This window comes from Rhincodon typus, chromosome 24, assembly GCF_021869965.1.
Source record: "Rhincodon typus isolate 14 chromosome 24, sRhiTyp1.1, whole genome shotgun sequence".
Classification (NCBI taxonomy): Eukaryota; Metazoa; Chordata; class Chondrichthyes; order Orectolobiformes; family Rhincodontidae; genus Rhincodon; species Rhincodon typus.
Genome location: NC_063355.1, coordinates 25,422,622 through 25,444,033, shown reverse-complemented (window position 1 = coordinate 25,444,033; position 21,412 = coordinate 25,422,622). Strand labels below are relative to the sequence as shown.

Below are 21,412 nucleotides of genomic sequence, written 5' to 3'. Positions count from 1 at the left end.
AGTCAAGGTTTCGGGTAAAACCTCCAAACGATCCCCCCCTCCCCCCCCAGGCAGTCAGTCAAACAGCACCAACTTTGCCCCACATGTAGCAGACTCTGCAAATGGGTGCATTGGACTGCTTGGACATTTGAGAACCCATGGAAGCGAGTCATCATCAGTCCCAACGGACGTGTGTGGTGGTGGTGGTGGCGGGGGGGGACGGGTGCATTTCAAAACCTCACAGCACCTCCGCATCCCACTGAGCCGAAATTATAAAGTTCTTTGCCCCATATTGAATAAGCAATGAATCGTTCATTTGTTAGCACCAGGGCTCCAAGCCCAAGATATATCGCGGGGGCAAGAAGTGGCATGGGGGTAATACACTGGACAAGTAATTTCAGGTATGAAGGTCTAGAATCAAGTTTCACCGACTCCAAAGGTGTGCCTGATGAGGTTGATTCAAACTCCATCACTGAGCCTGTACCTACCTGCGATCGACCGTTAGCTCCCCTCCGGCTGTTGACAACGTGCTGTCATGGACGCACGTAACGTAACTGTAACGTCATCGCGCGTTTACGTGCTTGCTCGTCATAAGACGTAAGGACGGTGCCAGGCAAATTAAGGATCGGAACAACAAACGCGAGACTTTACCGGTCAAACATAATAAAAACAGTATTATAAGAAAAGTAGTGTATAATTCGAAGGTGATGAGAAATGGAAACTGAATTAAATGTGTGCGAAGTACTTTATGTTATGTACCTATCCCATCTCCCACCCCGCCCCCCCCGCATGAGGAGGTGGATGGTGCAGGCCGTGGCCGCCATCTTGTTTAGCCCGAGTTTTGTTCGCGGAACGGCTGCGGTGGGGGATTGAGCTTCTCTCCCCTGTCCGGTACCGAAGGCATGCCGGCCGGACCTGTGCAGGCGTTGCCGCCACCTCAGACTGAAAATAACCAGGTGCGTTTTAAAACAGAAAGAGGTTTTAAAAAAAGAAACCTTGGCCCGGTGTAATGCGGATTCCCCCCCGCCAATCCTTGCCAGAAAAAGAGAAAAATGAGGCCTCCAAACCACAGGCTCTGGGCCTGGAACTCGCATATTGGTCTTGGATCCCCGGATTCCGAGCTAGTGGCTATTATCCTGTCTCTAGGCTGTATTATCTGTTGGTTATGCAAGCTGAGTCCTGGAATAACCTGTCGGGCACACGATTAAATAATCCACACAAAATAAAAGTCGAAGGAACTGCGGATGTTGTAAATCAGGAACAAAAACAAAGTTGCTGGAAAAGCTCAGCGGGTCTGGCAGCATCTGTGAAGGAAAAAACAGTGTTAACGTTTCGGATCCGGTGACTCTTCCTCCGAATGTGTGTAGATAATCCACACGTTGGCGGAATGTTAGTCTGATTTATCCCAAGTGTCCGGTCGTTCAGAGGCAACAAGGGCTGTGTTTACCTTGCATTAAAATCGGCCACATTGTCAGACTGCAATCCGGATGGTTATACGTTACTTATATAATTCCCTTCGTCCGGTTCACACGCATTCGTAAACAGTTGATGATGGGAAATACGATACTTTGAAGTGCAGAATATTGTAAAACAATTTATATTAGAAGACTTTAGTATTACAACCATTGCTGAGTACTTTTACAGGATTATGGTATTGTCATTAAAGTAGGTGTGGATAAAAGGTTACATGCCTCTCATTTAGTTGGACGGAGAAGATGGAGGTGAACAAAGTACACTACAGGGCACCTAAATTGTAGTCAAATTATATATTCTCGAGTTCATATGGTCCAGATGTGCTCGATCCCAGTACAAAAGTACATAATTAATTAGCATGGATCTTTAAGGAACTAACAAGTTTTCATTTGCCCAATATAGCATTCGTAGAAAAACTGAAAAGAATGCACGTATTCCAAGTCTAAAAAACTTAGGCAAAAAAATCCAAAAAATAATATTGTTTGGAATGTAGAGAGGTGATGGCTATTTATGATGAGTTAAAATTGTGCAGTCTACCATCACAAAGCACTGAAATACACTTTGCTGCTTGCCCAGCTAGACCACCTTTGTAGAGTATTGACTGTAATGATATCTTCAGCTAACTGGGGAGAATTCCGTACCCTTTTGGCAGCTCTAATCCATCAATGAGACAGATTAGCAGGCTAATTATCCATAGTGCTTTGGAGTACTGTACACTTGCCTGGTTTTAGTTTTTGCAGTATTTGATAGTCTGTTGTCATCAGATATGTGATTTTTGGAGCCGTATTAATCTGTTTACTCCAGTCCAGTCCCCAGGTATGATGATTTGACAACTGGTATGTCTAAACGGTTGGGGAGATAGCGACTTCCTATAATTTATCTCAACGGCTTGGTCATCAGCATAAATTGCGCTAAAATGTATGTATTGTTGCCATCCTAACATAGCATGAGTGTTTTTTTCAAAGATTGATGTGTTTTGGCACTTAATTGGAACAAAAGTATCATTTCCACAATCTGATTCTCTGTCATCTGCAGACACGAACTTATGATAATTATAATAATTTTAAAAAGTCATTAAGCTGCTTAAAGATGATTAAGAATTTAGTGACACTTATTTAATTTTGTTTTAAAGTTGCCAGAAGAAACAAAAGATGAGTCTGCAACATCCAAACCCATTGTTGGTATTATTTATCCTCCTCCTGAAGTCAGAAACATCGTTGATAAGACTGCAAGTTTTGTAGCAAGGTGAGTGCTAAATTCCGACAACTGCATGTTGTATTTGCTGTATTAAACCCTTTGAGTTTAAAAGTGCAAATCATTTTGCTTTGATTAGGAATGGCCCTGAATTTGAAGCTCGAATCCGTCAAAATGAGATAAACAACTCCAAGTTTAACTTCTTGAATCCAAATGATCCTTACCATGCATATTACCGGCACAAAGTTAATGAGTTCAAGGAGGGGAAAGGACAAGAACCTTCAGCTGCTATACCGAAGGTTATGCAACAGCAGCAGCAGCAACAACAGCAGCTGCCACAGAAGGTGAGTAATTTGTTGACAGTAATGATAGTTTGTAATTACATAAGTACTTCTTAACAGATAAATGTCTTGAGACATTTCACAGGAGTATTATCAAATGAAATTTGACACTGAATACTATAAGTAGATATCAGGATGGTTAATCAACAACTTGATCAAAAAGGAGGATTTTGGGGAGCATCTTAAAGGAAAAGAGAGCAATAAAGACAGTGGATTACAGAGGGAATTCTATACTTATAGCCGTAGCAATGAAAGCATGGCTGTTGAAGGTGGAGTAATTAAGATTGGGAAAAGGAGGACAGAATTGAAGGCACAGATTTTGGAGGGTTGTAATGCTGTTAGAATTCTCTGAAGTGGGAGAGGTGACTCCATGAAGTTACAGTGTAAATTTTATATGAAAACTGAAAATGCCGTAATTACTCAGCAGCCCTGGCAGTATCTATGGAGAAGGAAGAAAGATTTAACATTTCAGCTCTGTGACTTTTTGTAATCAAAATCTGATGGTTCAATGGAGAGTGCAGGAGGGCATGCCAAAAGCAGCACCAGGCATACCTAAAAATGAGGTGTCAACCTGGTAAAGCTACCAAACAGCATAAGCAGCAAGTGATAGACAGAGTTTTGTGATCCCGCAACCAACATATTAGACCTAAGCTCTGAAATCCTGCCACTTCACATCATGAATCGAGGTGGACGATTAAACAACTTACTGGAGGCGGAAGCTCCATGAATATCCCCATCCTCAATGATGGAAGAGCCCAGCACGTCCGTGCAAAAGATAAGGCTAAAGCATTCACTGCAGTCTTCAGCCAGAGGTGTCGAGTGGATGATCCATCTTGGTTTCCTCCAGTGACCCCAGATATCACAGATGCCAGTCTTCAGCCAATTTGATTCACTCCACATGATATCAAGAAACAGTTAGAGGCCATGGATACTGCAAAGACTTCGGGCGTTGACAACATTCCAGCAATAGTACAGAAGACTTGTGCTCCAGAGCCTGCCACTCGCCTAGCCAGGCTGTTCCAGTACGGCCAAAGCACCAGTATCACTGACAATGTGGAAAATTGCCCAGGCATGTTCTGTACAAAAAGCAGGGCAAAGTCAAACTATCAATTACCACCCTACTTTTGATCATCAGTAAAGTGATGAAATGTGTCATCAACAGTGCTATCAAGCAGCACCTGTTTGGAAATAACCTACTCACTGATGTCCAGTTTGGATTCTGCCAGGGCCACTCGGTTCCTGACTTCATTAGAGCATTGGTTCAAACATGGACAAAAGAGTTGAATTCCAGAGATGAGGTGAAGGTGACAGCCCTTGACATCAAGGCTGTATTTGACCTAGTGTGGCATCAAGGAGACCTAGCAAAAGTGGAATCATTGGGAATCGGGGGCAAACTCGCCACTGGTTGGAGTCCCACTTGACACACAGAAAGATGGTTGTGGTTGTTAGAGGTCAGTCATCTTAGCTCCATGAGATCCTCAGGGCAGTGTCCCAGGCCCAAGTACCTTCAGCTGCTTCATCAATGACCTTCCCTCCATCATAAGGTCAGAAGTGGGGATGTTTGCTGATGATTGCATAATGTTCAGCACCATTCCTGACTCCTCAGATACTGAAGGACGTTGATAGTGGGTGTTTTGTTGATGGTAACACCGCTGAATGTCAAGCACATTAGTTAGATTGTCTCCTATTAGAAATGGTCATTGCCTGGCATTTGTGTGGCATGAATGTTACTTGTCATTTGTCAGCCCAGTCCTGGGTACTGTGCAGACCTTGTTGCACTTGTTCAAAAACACCCACTATCAATGTCCTATGGGTTACCATTGACCAGAAATTGAATTGGACTCACCATATGAACGCAGTGGTACAAGAGCAGGTCAGAGGCAAGGAATACTGCGGTGAGTAACTCACCTGACTCCCCAGAGTTTGTCCGCCATCTACAAGGCTCAAGTCAGGAGTGTGATGGAATACTCCCCACTTGCTGCACTAATGACATTCATGAAGCTTGACATCATCAAGGACAAAGCAGCCAACTTGATTGGCACCATAACCACAAGCATCCACTCCCCCTTCCACCAATGCTTCGTAGTAGTAGTGTGTAATATCTACAAGTTGCGCTGCAGAAATTTACTAAAGATCCTCAGACAGCAGTTTCTAAACCTGCGACCACATCCTTCTAAAAGGACAAGGGTAGCAGATATGTGGGAACACCACCGCCTGTAAGTTCCCCTCCAAGCCACTCACCATCCTGGCTTGGAAATATACCACTGTTCCTTCAGTGTTGCTGCATCAAAATCTTGGAATTCCCTCCCTAATGGCATTGTGGGTCTACCTACAAAACATGGGCTGCAGCAGTTGAAGAAGGCAGCTCACCACCACCTTCTTGATGGTATCTGGGGCCAGGTAATAAATGCTAGACAGCCAGTGACCCCATGTCCCACAAATGGATAAATAAACAATAAAATAATTGAGGCATAGACAGTATTGGAGGTATACAGATTAACTGGGATAGGGATAATCAATGAATTGGGCGTGGTGGATAAATGATGGGCAGTGTGATTTTAGGTAAGCTCCAGTGTAGTGGAAAATGGGAGACCAACCAGGAGAGCATAGACTGATTAAGTCAAGATGGAGCAGGCATGGATTGTGGCAGGAGTGGAGATGGGCACTGTTATATACAGTTTGGGTGGTGGGCCAGAAGCTTATCTGTGGATCAGATGCATTACCAGTGTTGTGAGTGGTCTGGTATAGGCTCTGGGGGTCCCATGGAGAAGATGGAGGCAATAAATAGATAAGAGTCTGTGCGAGGGTTTGAAGATAATACCTTTTAATCTTCCCAATATTTAGTTGAAGGAAATTTCTCCTTGTCCAGCACTGGATGTCAGACAAAGAGGCTGGACAATTTACAGACAGTCGAGGGATCAAAAGAGGAAATGTGCCGAAATTTTTTTTATTATAGGCAAAAGTTCAGAAACAGCATTTATTATGTTATCACACAAATCTTTTAATGAGTTTTCTTTCCTTTTTAAGTTGCAACATTGAATAAATTATATGTTTTTAATATCTCTTAGTTAAATAAAGATCTTTTAAATCTTGTTTGTGAAATTATAAATTCTGAGAATTTATTTTCTTTTCTGTCTATATGAATAGGTGCAAGCACAGGTAATTCAGGAAACAATTGTCCCAAAGGAACCTCCACCTGAATTCGAGTTCATCGCTGATCCCCCATCAATCTCGGCCTTTGATTTGGATGTTGTGAAGTTAACTGCTCAATTTGTTGCGAGAAACGGCCGGCAGTTTTTGACTCAGCTGATGCAGAAAGAACAACGTAACTATCAATTTGACTTTCTGCGACCACAGCACAGTCTGTTCAACTATTTCACCAAACTTGTGGAGCAGTACACCAAGGTATTTAAAGGCCAAGGATAGAATCTGTCCTATGTAAGTGTGTAATTGTTGAGTACTGTGGATCAAGCTGAAATAGTATTCTTGCATATTGAAAGTGGTTGTGAGGTAGTTGATGTGTTGCTTTTAATTTTCCAAAATTCCCTAAATTTTGGGAAAGGTTCCATTTGTTTGGAAAATAATGATGTAACTCCTTCAATCAAAAAGAGTAGGAGGCAGAAAGCAGGAAACAACAGGCCAATTAGCTTAACACCTGTCACAGGGAAAATATTAGAAGGTATTGTTTCTGTTTCAGGGCACGTTTGAAGAAAAATGATTTAATCAGGCAGATCAACATGGTTTGTTTTACCAATTTATCAGATTTCTTTGAAACAGTAATGTATTCTGGATAAAGGAGAATCGGTGAATACTATACATAGAAGGCATTTGATAAGTTCTAAGGTTATTTTGGAAGATAAAACTTAATGGTGTAATTAGCATGAATAAAAGATTGTCTACTCTCAGGAAACAGAATAGGTGTCAGTGAGTCATTTTCTGGTTAGCAAAATGTAATGAGTGGCATGCCACAGAGATTGGTGTTAGAGCCTCCACTTTTACATTTTATATAAATGACTTGTATAGAAGGACCAAATGTTTGGGTACTAAATTTGCTGATGATTTTTTTTTCTTTATTCATTAACGGAATGAGGACATCGCTGGCTAGGTTGCCCATCCCTAATTGCCCAGAGGGCAATCTAGAGTCAACCACACTGCTGTGGATCTGGAGTCACATGTAGGAGACATGGGAAAGTAAGTTGTGGAAAAAGACAGAAAGAGGCTGCAAAGGGCTATAAGTATTCAAAGTAGTCAAAGATTTGGCAAATGGAATATAATATGAACAATGTGAAATTGTCATTTTGACATGAAGAATAAAATGTATTTTCTGAATGGTGAGAGATGGCAGAGCTCTGAGATTGCAGAGGGATTTGGATGTCCTCTGAACAAATTGCAAAAAAAAAAGTTAGTTCGCAAGTACAGCAAATAATAGGAATGGTAGTAAATGCTGTTGTTCGTTAAGAGGATAATTGAACACAGAGGTCGGGAAATTATGCTTCAGTTGTGTAGGGCATTGGTGAGAGCAGATCTGGAGTACTATATAGGTTATTGGTGTCTATGTAGAGAAGGATGAAAAAACACTGGAAGCAATCCAGAGAACATTTACTAGACTAATAACTGGAATAGTTGCATTGTGTTATAAGGTAATGTTGGGCAGGTTAGGCTTGTATTTGCTGGAAAGATGAGTAAGAGGCAACATTATTGAAACAGTTAGGGTCCTGAGGGGTCTCCACAGTTGGAATTTAGAGAGGATGTTTTCTCTGGGAAAATCGAGAACTCGGGTACCTTACTTAAAACTAAAGGGTCAACCATTTAAGGCAGAGATGAAGATTTAATTCTCAAGAGGGCTGAGTCTTTGGAACTAATCTTTGAAAGGTGGTGAAAGCAGAGTCTTTGAATACTTTTTTAAGACAGTTGTAGAGATATTCTTGATAAGAATGGAATTAAAGGTTACTGGAGATGGTGGGAATTTGAAGTTGCAATCAAAGCAGCCGTGACTCAAGTCTCCTGCATCTAATTTGTGTACACATGATAAGATTGACTGTTAGGTCTCTTATGGTGCAGCAGTAGTGCCTCTAACTCTGAGCCAGGAGGCCTAGGTTCAAATCCCACGTGTTCTAGAGATGTATAATAACATCTCTGAACAGGTTGGTATTAAGAAAATAACTAGGATTAACTATTGAAGTTCAGTGCTGTAAACTGAACATGCAGCATCTACGTGTCTGCAATTGTGTGGTATTGCTTACTTGCGGAAGCAAATGTTACAGATTTTTATGATGATGCCAACTGTTTGTAATGGTCATTGAATGCATTTGGGCTGTAATCCAATTCTTTCTTTTCCTCTGACCATTATAAATGGTAGATCAGGGAAATCTATTGCATCTCAAATAAATTCTCCTATTTCTATTTTATGATCCTTGTAGAGAACTTTTAGAAAGAGATATGAATTTCCTAGTGACTGACTCCGAGCGTCACAGGAAAAGATTCCATGTTTTAAGACTTCTATTGTGACAAACACACTAAAGTCAACATTGATTGAACATTACTTAGTGGACAACCAATACACTAAAAAGTGTATTATTATCAGTCAATTAACACAATAGAGCCACTGTATGCTATCAACAGATATGTAGCTTTGTAGATTCTAGTCTAAATCCCTCCTGGTATTTTAGCAGGCTGTCATCTCCCTGCCACATCAAAGTAAGTTTGTCAGTGTCATTTTTTTAAAGTTACTTCACTCAATCTTCTGAGTATGCATGAATAAAATCCAGTTGCAAAACCCACTTTGGTGACTTCTTGATTTTTCCTTTCCCTTCAAGGGTTAAGACCAATTATCTTTGTGTGCAGGAGTTAAAATATGCACCTTATTTTCAATATCCTTTAACTTGGGCTCCTATCCCTGGCAGCCGGGCAGATTTCACAGGCCCTCTCCAAACTCCTCCACTTTTCCCTAACTTAAAGGAAACTGTTTAAAACATAACCATCTCGTGTAGTCTCATATTTGAAACAATTTCAGATATTTTAGATGTCCGCATTAAATTTAATGACTTAAGGGAAAGTCTCCCAGCTTCAATGTTTCTGACTTATTTTCTAAATGTTGAGTGCATAAGTGAATGCATACAAATGGCATGCAGAATGTTGGTTCTAATTCTACACCGTTGCATTTTTGTTGAAAAACCAAGTTTTGAGCTTCAGATAGGATGCATGAGATTTATCACCAGTAGTACACTCTTAACTCTGAAGATCTTTTGTAATAGTACTGTAGCTCTTTGTTAGTCAAACGTTCCAGCGGAGAGACCTGCTGAGATTGTGCTGAATACCGAAAGATTGATACTGGTAGTGAAGAAATGATAAATAAAAATGTTACCTAAATGCTTGTTCCAAAAGGCAGTCACACTGCTTAGGCTAACTGTTTTGTTTTGTGATCTGGGCAAGGAGTGTGTAGCTCTGCCTGAGGCAGATATCGCAATTAAGAAGGTAAACCCGTAGGAACCTCAACCTTTGGAATTGTCCAACAGGTTCAAGGTTCTTTTTTGACTGAATGTGGGTGAGAGGCTGCTGGGTGGCTGACTGGACGAACCAGATAACCATAGTATAGGAAGCCATTCAAGCAGGGATCATTGGGAGTGGGGTCTTAAATAAAAATATAGTGGTTGTAGGGGAAAATATAATTAGGTGGATAGACATGGTTCTTCACAGCCGAGAATGAGAATCCAGACAGCTGTGTGCCACCCATCTGGTGCCAAGGTTCAGGTCATCTGCACAGACTGGGGAGGAACTTGCAGTGAGGGGGCAGTGCTGAGGGTCCAGTTATCATGGTCCACCAACTAAACGAATAAGACTAGGAAAGAGGTTCTTCTTTGGGAGTATGAACAGCTAACTGCTAAATTATGAAGCAGAACCTCATCGGCAGTAATCTCTGGATTATTACCTCGGCCATTTGGACATTGGCACAGATTAGGGACTTAAATGCATCTGGGAGTGATGGGTTTAGGTTCATGGGGCACTGACCTCAGTGCTGGGGAAAGCAGGAGCTTTACCATGGATGATCTTCACTTGCACCATGCTGGGACCCTTCCTATAACTGGAGTAGTAGAGAGGGACTGAGACTTGAATATTGAAGGGTAGATGAAATTTTGGATGACAGGAAGCTAGTACGTAGTAATGGGATAGCTCTGTTAATTAAGTGTAACAAGCACAGGGGAGCCAGTGGGTGTGGTGTACTTGTATTTTGAAAAGGCATTTGATAAGGGCCCATATCAAATGTTACTATCCAAAACAAAAGTAGGGGGTTGATATTTTAACATGGATAGAGGATTGGCTAGCTAACAAGCAGAAGAGAGAAGGGATGAATGTGCAATTTTCAAGTTGTAAGCTGTAACTAGTAATGTACTAAAAGGATTAATGTTGGGCTCTCAGCTATTTACAATCTGCATCAGTGACCTGAATGCAGGAAACAAATGTGAAGTAACTAAATTTTCTGAGGACACCAAAATAGGTAGGTAAATATGTTATTAAAAGGAGGTAGAGTATGTACAAGGGGGATGAATGTAGCTTAAGTGATTGGGTAGAAATTTGCCAAAATAATGTGGGAAAATGTGAATTTTTACATTTTGGCACTAAGAATAGTCTAGCAGTAAACTAGTTAACTGAAAAGAGATTGCAGAACTCAAAGGAACAGAAGGATGGAGGTGTCTGGATACATGAATTACAAGAAGTTAGTAACCTGCAAGATTGGCATCCTATCCACCACCTTCACCGCTCGCTCCCTTCACCGCTCGCTCCCTTCACCACTGACATGCAATGGCAGAGTGTATACTGTCCAGATACACATCGTGGTAACTCACCAAGGCTCCTCCAACAGCACCTTCCAAACCAGTGACCTTTATTACCTAGAAGAACAAAGCAGATGCATGAGAACACCACCACCAACAATTCCCCTCTAAGCCACAAGCTATCCTGACTTGGAACTGTATTGCTGTTCCTTTTGTATCACTAGGTTAGAATCCTGGGACTCCTTTCCTGACAGCACTGTGAGTGTCCCTACACCTCAAGGACTGCAGTAGTTTAAGGATGCAGCTCAGCATCATCTTCTCCAAGCTAACCAGGGCTGTGCAACATTGTTGGCCTATCCAACAGCACCCACATCTATGAACAAGTTCAAACAAAATTCCTGTGAATTTGTTATGCATAGCAGGCTCGTGAAGGTTATTAACCAGCTCAGATCTGTTATATTTATTGTTAGATTCAATTTAACTTATTTTTCACAAACATGATTTTGTGCAACAGTCTGGAAGTTCAGTGGAGCACATAGTTAGTAATTGTGTTTAAGTTTTGACGTGTGGGCATTGCCATAAGATAAATGTTATTATACAAAGTATCATGAAAAATATCTGATAGAAGCTTATAAACGTGATGCTACTTTTTAAAAAAAATACATTTGCTGATATTAGCTATTTAATTATCTAGCTTCCATGTTTTTTTCCCCCAAATCTCTGTGACGACCTTTACCTTGGAAACACTACCGTAGGGAAAATTTGTAGTTTCTTTGAAATTATCAAGGAATTTGTACATTTTTTTAAAAAGAGTTTTTGAAAAGAATTTTTAAGAGTTTGCATAAATTGTAAAGGAATCAATGGTAATTTTCTTGGATAATAAACACTGGTCCATATGACCTGGTGAGCCTTGACCTGAAAGTAATATCCACAGGATGAAAGAAGAAAGTGGTAATGCTGGTGGCAGAAAAGACTTTGACAGGAAAGGAGAGAGGAGCTTTTGGATGTTGTGTGAGAGCTTGCTAAAACAAGAAGTGACAAAGCCAGGAACCTGAGGTATTAATTGGTTGATTAAAAAGGAACTCTTAAAAAGTCACACCATTTGTCCTGTTGTGATAGTGAGAATGTTTGAAGAAGAATGCTTTGCTAATGATAATAGTATCTGTGAAGCTCAAAGATGAACGCTGTTGTCAAATAGGTGCTGTAGCCTTGCCTGTGCAATTAAAAAGCAGCAATTGTGGAACCGATTTGGTATGTAGTGCCACGTTCAAGCAAGGATGTGACCATGTTTGTGATTGTGTCACAGATATCTTTGACTATTTAAAATGATATTTACTTTTCAGCTTGAAGTATCATTTGTGTGTTAATTTATGAGTAATTCAAGTTGGTTCTGATTTATTTTAAAGTGAAAGCGACAAAAATTGGAATCTGTTGATGAATTCTTTCTTTTGGAGTTCATAGTTATTTGGCAAATTATTTTGGTTTACAGTTCCCCTGAGGAGGTTGAACATATGAGGGACAACAAATATGTAATTTGAACAAAGAAGTATTGCAGAAGACATAGTCTTCACGAATCTAAGATGATTTAAACAAAAGCCTGCTGGCTTGAACTTTGATGTCAGAGGGAGAAGTGTAATGTTGAACGATTGTAAGTGGAAGTTTGGAAAATTTAACATTTTGTATAATGTGCTTTATAAAGAAGTCATTTCAGGGTACATCAACCAACTTGTAAAGCTCAGTTCAGTTTATGATAGTACTTTTGTGATTTTGATTTTAAAAAATCTAGTGTGTTTTGGAATTTGAGTAGGGCTGTACTATTAATAGTGTGCTGGGAAAAGTATCCAACTGGACTGCAAGATATGCTAGAATTGCAGCATTATCAGGTGAATACTGATTTTTAACTTGCCCCTTTCAAAGGGGCAAAGCTTATTTATGTTTTACGTTTTATATAACATATATTTTCTTCTCAGATCTTAATACCTCCAAAGGGATTGCTTCAGAAATTGAAGAAAGAAGCAGAAAATCCTAAAGAAGTTTTAGATCAGGTGAGACGATAAATGCTACCATAATAGGCAAAAGTCACGAGCCACATTAATTGCACACATAATTGAAATGTAATTAATATGTTTTTGTATAAAGTGTATCCAAAAGGCAATAATAACTTTATTTAGCACCATTTGGAATAATTAATAATCCTTTACTATATTGCAGAATGTTCCTAAATACTGTGGTGTTCTTATCCATTAACCCCGCACCCCTCAGGAATACCTAAAAATTATACCTTGCCCTTTACCTCATCCATATAATGTTTTTGGTAATCTTTCCCAAGATGTGGAACATAAGAACAGGAGTACAGCATTCAACTCCTCAAACGTTCCACTGTTCAATTAGCTTAAGTACTAATCGGATCCTAATCCCATCGATCTGCATCTGTGTATATATATATCATTTTATCTACACACAGTTTTGAAGCTTTCAATTGACTTAGCCTCAAAAGTCTTTTGGAGGAGTGTTCCAGATTTACACAATCCTTTGTCTGAAGTAGAGTTTCCTTATATCATCTCTGAACAGCTGAGTTCTAACGTTATGGTTATATTCTCATGGTCTGGACTCCCACACCAGAGAAAGTAGTGCAACTTCTATCGACTTTAATTATCTTAAACACCTCAAATGCATCACTCCTTAACCATTAATGCTTGAGGAAATGCAAATTTTGTCCATATATATCCTGTCGATATAATTTAAAACTTTTACTCCTGGTTTCATTCTGATTCATCTTTGCTAAACTTGCTTAAAGGCCATTGTATCTTTCCTGAGATAAGGGGATCAATATTGAACCCTGTAATCTAGATTGTAATATAACTTCCAGCACTTTGTATTCCAGTCCTGTTGAGACTAAGGCCCAAGTTCCATAGCCATTTTAAATTATTTGTTTGGCTTTCCACTAGCTTTTAATGATATCTGTCTTTGGGTCGTAAATGCCTTTGTCCCTTGGTTCCAACCTTCATACCATTTTTTAAAAATTCAGGTACATCTATCTTTTACTCCAAAATGGGTGACCTCATATTTCCCCACATTGAACTCCTTTCTGCCATAGTTTTACCTACTTGGTTAAATTAACAATGCCCCTTTGTAATTTTGTACCACCATCTACACCACTGTGCTGCCTAACTTTAGTATTTGAAAACTGGACATGCGACTCTGTCAGGTGCAGTTGATGTACGACCCTCTGCTCATTCATGACACCACTTTTCACATGCATGTTAATAGTGCCCAGCTACACAACTCCTCCATCTCTCTCTTCCCTCTGCCCTCACATTTGGTGATGTGCGTTTAATATGTGATTATGAAATTTGCATTTTCAGGAGTGTAGAAGAGTGGGAAGTCTGTCTCTCATGCTTAAGAGGAATGTCAATTACTGTATTGACAAGTAAATAATTTTGATTGTATGAAATAGGTGAGATACCGAGTTGAATGGGCCAAATTTCAGGAACGTGAGAGGAGGAAAGAAGAGGAAGAACGGGAAAGGGAAAGAGTAGCCTATGCACAGATTGACTGGCATGACTTTGTGGTGGTGGAAACAGTTGATTTCCAGCCCAATGAACAAGGTAGCGTTGTTACCGTACAATAGTATGAAATATTGAGTTGGGTTTAATCTTGTAATGATTGCATTCAATGTTTAATCACTTTCACTCTGATCATAGTTTTTCCAACATTCTTTCCTTTGAACATTTCTTAGCTTGCATTTGCAATTACAGTAAATTGACTTGAAATGTTACTGAAAGATAACTTGTGGATAATCTTGGAGGACTTCGATGGAATAGGTTTCTTTTCTGTACTACCAAACACCACCTTAAAACCCTGGTCTCCAACCTTTTTGAACCCTGCCTCGGCAGTATGAAAAGGCCATAGAAAGATGGGAACTATCTATTCAGCGTTTTTTGTTCATTTTCCCTAATTCTTAGTTAACCTAACCTACTGTCAATTACTTATCCATCCAAGCATGAATTCAACTCTTCAGTTTCTTTGTATCACTTTCCATGCTCTTGTTAAGCTCAGCTCATTTATAAGGCTTAGACAGTCCCATCTAGATGCCATTCACACTGACCTTCTGGTTCTCATGCTAGCTGACATTGTAAATAGTTCTGATCTCTCTTCCCTCATTCTAGATACTTGTGTACGTTTTTGCCCTTCATATCTGCGCTCATTTCACTCTCAAAATTGTTAGCATCTATGCAAACAGATTTTCTCCCCTCTGGTTTGAAAAGGTCTTAATCACAATGATGTAATGATATTCTGAGATTGGGGTGCATTATCATTTCTTAACCTGTGAATTCTTCAATATGATCAATCTCCTCCCCTTCCATTGTAAAATGTAATGTAACTATCTTTATTTGTTCCCACTGTCAACCTCAGGAGTTGTAGCTAAACTATTTTTAGGAATAAATAATATTTGTAGGAAACTTGCACTTTCACCTCCAAAGTTCATCAGAGATTCATCCTTAGCTGTTTTCTCTTCCTCAGTTACCTGTTATTCTGGCTGATATCCTAGACATAGTTCTGCTTGCATTTGCACATTAGTGTACCCTACTTGTATGGTGCCATCATTTTCTCTTGACTTCTGTCTCCATGCTATTAGATTATTTCTTTTTCAACACTTGTCTTGGATGATCAATGCTTTCTTGCAGCTAAAAGTTGAGAAAAATCAAAACTATCTTCTTCAATCCTGGCGCAAACTGTGTTAACTTAACAGTAACTCCAACCTTAGTTCTGCTAAAGTTTACAGTTGGATTATTCACACTATGTTCCATTGGACTTCAAGCTGAAATGTTGACCTCTATTCCTTTTCCCATCATAAAGCCAGTCCAGCCGGTTTTTACCTCCATAATATCAATTGCCATGACTCCTATTTCAATTCATCCAACATTAAAGTGATCATTTGAGCTGATTTCCCAATGATGTTCTAAACAGCCTCTGAAATATGTCCTGTATTAATTTCAGCCCATTCAAATTTGTACTCCCCCTGTTACCTATCCCACAACAAGACCTGTTTATTCATTGTTCCTGTCCATGCTGTTTCTGGTTCCTCAGCACCATATATGTAATGTATTTATCACTGGGTTTAGATTTTGCTACTGGCTTATATTTCCCTATCTCTAACTTCTTCCAGCAGTACCATCCCCCTGTCTTTTTGAAACACTTCATTGATTTTGGCATCTTGTACACCTTTCTCTTCAACACACTGATTTTGGGTATATCTTTAGCCACTCGGATCCTATGCAATGTAAATCCCTCCCAAAATGCCTTCATTTTCCGCCTTCAAGGCCTTCCTCAAAACCCATCTCTTTAAACAAAGCTTTGGTCCTAATTTATTCTTTGACAAAACCTGATTCTTCCTCTGCCTCAAAGTCCTAGGGATGTTTAAAACATTGTTTTAAACAAATGCAAGTAACTGTTGTAGGTAACACAAATCATTATACAGCAATCTTTGTTTTAACTGGCACCTTATGAACCAGCACTTCCGATAAACTGGCAAAAATTATATACCTGAAATACCGGAAGTTTACTGTATTATCGTGATGTCCGAGTAGTCAGCTGAGAGTGCAAGTGAGAAAGCTGTCTACTGGTAAGTTTTATTTAAGGCAAAGTTCTGTTATTATTTAAGTGTTTTGTGCTATAAATCAAGTAAAACAGTGATTTGTGTACCCCACATTAGGTTTCTGTTACTTAGTGTGTCTTTTAACATTGATTATGTGGACCTCATGATCAACTGGAATATTTGATCAACTGTCACACCCCTGGTCCCATTGCTGCCGTTTAATAAAAAGTTTGCTGTATTATATTACATTTATCAATGTAGTGTTTTTTATTGATCTTAAAGAGAGCTTTTTTTTGTCATTTTGGCATAATTGCTGGCCTGTGAATCAGAAGGTTGTAGGTTTAAGACTTGTTCTTTCTGTGCACATAATGTAGCATTATATCAAATAAAATGTTGAGTAAGCACTATGATATTGTTATTCAGCAAAGTTAAACTGAGACCTCATCTGCCTGTTCCAGTGGTGAAGGTGGTTGTTGAAGATCATGACAATTTAAAAAAAATATTGGGAGTTCTGATGTATATTCTTTTCTTAACCAGCATTCTTGCCAGGCGTAAAGTAGCTGCCAAATCTGTCTACCTAACAGTATTTCTTTGATTAGGTTTAGATAATTGAATTTTGTTCTCTATTTTCTTCTTCAACCAGAAGAATTTTTACTATAATGGAGTGTTATTCTTCTGTTGGGACAGAAGTGGGAAAAGTAGATATGTGGTGGCAATGAAGTTCAACAGTTGCTTAACCTTTCTAATTACAGGGCATTTCCCTCCTCCGACCACCCCAGAAGAACTTGGAGCTCGTATTTTGATGCAGGAGAGATATGAGAAGTTTGGGGAGAGCGAGGAAGTTGAAATGGAGGTGGAATCTGATGATGAAGTTGAAGAAACTGAGGATAAGCCAGAAGAGACTCCATCACAGTTGGATCAAGATACACAAGTACAGGATATGGACGAGGTAAGATATAAAATGATCCTGGTTATTGATGTAAAAGTTTTTGAGTATATTGTAGTTTATCTTCATTATCTAAGGATCTTAGCATAATTGCTGTCAACTTTGCGAATTGCTTCCAGCATCACTGATTTAACTGTTGAAAGTCTAATGATACATTATAAAGACTTCAAAAATATTGGTAAAATTGGAAAAAGGAGGTAATAACTATTGTAATCACAAATTTGGCTCAAAAATGTCTTTGAATTGTGAATTAAGCAATAGTGATAATATTCAATTCAGTACATTCAAGCTATTAGCAAGTCATGTTAGATGCTGAGATGTCTGTTTCAGAGAAATTGTGATAATTGATTCAGCCAGTGTCAGGAGCTAGTCTATTAACGTGACAAGGGTTTTATGTTTGAAATTAGTTTGTTTTTATGAAAACTTAGAATTAATGCTGAATTTCACTTTAAACAAACTTTGAAAACGCGTTGCAGTTTTAGGCATTTGATATCTATAGTGTCACAATGAACTTCTGTTAATGTTTTAAAAACATGCATAATAACATAAATCATGGTATGTTTCTAAAGGACTGACTTGATTTTCATGTTTCAAACTATAACTAACTTTTGGTAAAATGCCAAGTAAATATTAAAATGATCATCTTAATATCAGTTTTTTAAGATTTCAATTACATGTCTCAATATTTATAAGCAAACTCAATCCACCTGAAATAATCTTACAATATAGATTTCGAAAACAAGCTGGTCCAAATTTGTGTGGTTTTGTTTGACTTGGGTTTTTGTTCGTGGATTCTGTTGCAAGTTTTTTTTTGAAATGACTGGATTTGCTGAAGGTTTAAAACTTTTCTCACATGGATGTTTGCCCCCTTGACAATTTTGGAGATAGCACCAAGTAACTTTTGTTTTGAACAATATCCAAAAAATGTGACATCAAGTGGTTAGTTTCCTTCAAGAACCTAACGTTTATTAGGATAAGGGTCTAGGTTTAGTAGAAGGTTCTAGGCCCAAAACATCAGTTCTCCTGCTCCTCTGATGCTGCTTGGCCTGCTGTGTTCATCCAGCTCTACGCCTTGTTATCTCATTTATTAGGATAACTTTGTTTATATATTGCATGACACAATCACAAGCATCATATAAAATAAACAAGGAGGCACTTATTGTTTTCTGCACATGGGTCACTATATCGTGAGTTCTTCAGTTTAACTGTTCCTTTGGCCAAAGATTCAAAGCACTTGCCCATAGGAGTGGGATTAATGATTTGGAGCATCCATGTTATCAGTAATGATTTTCCTAGACATTTGGAAGCTCTAGGTCTTTTTTTTCCTAAAGCAGGGAACAAAATACAAAATCGTTGGGGAAAAGCCAACATAGTAAGGGCAGAGGGACGGGAGTAGGCCATTCAGCCCCTCGAGCCTGTTGCACCACTCAAAATCATGGCTCATCTGTGGCCTAACTCCATATCCCTGCCTTTAGCCCATATCCCTTAATATCTTTGCTTAACAAAAAGTTAAATCTAACAACTGAGCAAGTATCTACTGCCATTTGTGGAAGAGAGTTCCAAACATCTCCCACCCCTTGTATATAAAAGTGCTTCCTAACATCTCTCCTGAATGATCTGAACCGAATTCTCAGACTATTACCCCGCTGATTCTCAAATTCCCAACTGATGGAAATAGTTTATCTACTGAGTTTTCATGTTAATATCTTGAACTTTTCGAACAGATTCTGCCCCCTTTAAATTCTGGAGAAAACAGGCCTAATTTCTATAATCCTTCCTCCTAACTTAACTCCTGAAGTCCAGGTTTCATTCTTGAAAACCTGTGTTGTACTCCCTCCGAGTCCATTGTATCCTTCCTATGGTGGTGCCCAGATCCGCTCTCAATACCCCAGTTTGGGTCTAACCATGGTTTTGTATAACTGCAACATCAATTTTCCATCCTTTTACTCCAGTCCTCTAGATATAAAGGCTAGCATTCCCATTAGCTTTCTTAAATATTTTCTGTACCGATTCGCGACATTTTAAAGGTCTATGCACTGGAACCCCCAAGTCTCTTTGGATATTAATTTCATACCATCTAGAAAGTACCCTGTTCAATCCCTTTTTGGGCCAAAATGGATAACCTCTCATTTGTTTGTGCTGAACTCTATCTGCCGCAGTTTTGCCTATTCACTTAGTCTATCAATATACCTTTGTAATTTTATGCTATTACCCATACTGTCTACAATGTTGCCTTATTTTATTATCAGCAAATTTGGATAAGTAACTTTCTTTGCCATTTAATAAATATGTGAATAATTCCGCCTTAACACAGATCCTTGTGCGACACTACTGGTCACACTTTGCCATTTGAGTACCCACCCGTTAATCCTACTTTCTGTTGCCTGTCACTCAACCAATTTCCCAGCCAAGTCAGTAATTTGCCTTCAATTCCATCGGCTTCTACCTTAATTAACAGTCTTTTATATGAGACCTTATCAAATGTCTTCTGGAAGTCCACATAAACAATATCCATAGACGTACCCCTGTCCACTACGTTAGTCACCTCTTCAAAAAATTCAGTAAGATTTATCAGGCACGACGTACCTGTCAAGAATCCAAGCTGGCCGTTGCTGATCACGTGAAAATTTTCAAGATGTTCAGTTATTTCATCCTTGATTATAAACTCCAACAATTTTCCCACCATAGATGGTTAGGCTCAAAAGCAGAAATTGCTGGAAAAGCTCAGCAGTACTGACAGCATCTATGGAGAAAAGTCAAAGTTAGTGTTTCGGGTGTAGTGACCCTTTTTCAGACCCTTCTATGAAGAAGGGTCACTGTACCCAAAAAGTTAACTCTGATTGCTCTCCACAGATATTGCCAGACCTGCTGAGGTTTTCCAGTAATTTCTGTTTTTGTGTTTGATTTCCAGCATATGCAGTTCTTTCAGCTTTTTGTATAGGTGTTCGGCTAACTTGTCCTCTCTGGTTTTCCTCTTCTGCCCTTCTTAAAGAAAAATGGAGTGACGTGCAGTTTTCCAGTTCAGGGGCATGAATCTTGTATGAAGAGAACTGTGAAAGATATTAGTAAGGGTGTCTACAATATGCTCCTCTATTTCCTTTAAAACCTTTGGATGGAAATCGTTAGGCCTTGGAGGAATTTGTCACTCTTTAATTCCATTCATTTCTTCATTGCCAATGTTTTACTTGTGTTAATTTTATTCAGTTGCTGTTCCTGATCCACGATTAATTACCTCGAGACTTCCGCAAGCAAGCTAACTTTTCTACTGTAAATTAGTGATTCAATGTCTGCCATTTCCCCATTGTCATTGACAATATCCCAACTTTCAGTCTTTCGTGCACCAACATTGCTTCTGACCATCCACTTTCCCATTATGTGGCTATAAAATTTCTTCTTATTGATTTTGTTTCATAATCCCTTTTAGTAGCTCTCATAAGCTGCTTTCTGGCCCTTTGTTGATTTTTGTAAGTTTCCCATTCAGCAAGATCTGTGCTGTTTGTTTACATTTTGTAAGCCCTTTCTTTCAGTAGTTTGCTGTCCCTTATTTCTTTGGTTGTCCATGGCTATTTTTTCTGTGATGTGGAATTTTTCCCTTTTGGGGTATTTATGGATTTTATATCGTGTTTAATGTTCCTTTAAACTTTCTCCACTGTTCTTCCAGTTGTTTTACCCATTAGCAGATTTTCCCAGTTTACTATGAACAGTTTCTATCTCAGCTTGTTAAAACAGGCCGTATGTAAATCATTTAATTTATTCCCTAACTCTGCATTTGTATGCAGAACTCTTATCTGGGCCATACACTGAAACCTATCCCTCAGTACTGATGCTTTATTCACCTGTTTATTATTTCTCTCTTCTGGTTTAATCGATACACTTCTTATAGTTTTGCCATTACCTGCTATACTTGAAGTAGGAATCCAAACTGTTTCTTTACTCTGTCATGTTACTTGATTTTGAAACTGTATTGACTTCCCAAGAACCCTCCCTGCCATTTACTGGTTTAAAGTCCTTGTGACGAACCTGTTTAGCTTTTCAGCTAGGACACTGGGAATGTACTCCATCTGGGACCAATGGTGCAGTTCTTTCCTGTCCCAATACTGATGCCAGT

The 21,412-nt window shown here is 39.1% G+C and overlaps 2 protein-coding genes across 3 annotated transcripts in view; one reads left to right on the top strand and one right to left on the bottom strand.

The window, feature by feature from the left end:
* ccdc157 (coiled-coil domain containing 157) overlaps positions 1 to 525 on the bottom strand; it is a 46,551-nt gene extending 46,026 nt beyond the window's left edge. For both annotated transcript variants that reach the window (XM_048611534.1, XM_020521938.2), the window contains exon 1: positions 468 to 525. The gene's annotated coding sequence lies outside the window, so the exon portion shown is untranslated. The remainder of the gene's footprint in view (positions 1 to 467) is intronic.
* Positions 526 to 793: 268 nt separating this feature from the next.
* sf3a1 (splicing factor 3a, subunit 1) overlaps positions 794 to 21,412 on the top strand; it is a 34,191-nt gene continuing 13,572 nt past the window's right edge. The window contains exons 1-7 of the mRNA XM_020521937.2: positions 794 to 935; positions 2,585 to 2,697; positions 2,786 to 2,990; positions 6,135 to 6,392; positions 12,730 to 12,804; positions 14,217 to 14,367; positions 17,111 to 17,307. Coding sequence (XP_020377526.1) covers positions 882 to 935; positions 2,585 to 2,697; positions 2,786 to 2,990; positions 6,135 to 6,392; positions 12,730 to 12,804; positions 14,217 to 14,367; positions 17,111 to 17,307 — 1,053 coding nt within the window. The 5' untranslated portion in view covers positions 794 to 881. The remainder of the gene's footprint in view (positions 936 to 2,584; positions 2,698 to 2,785; positions 2,991 to 6,134; positions 6,393 to 12,729; positions 12,805 to 14,216; positions 14,368 to 17,110; positions 17,308 to 21,412) is intronic.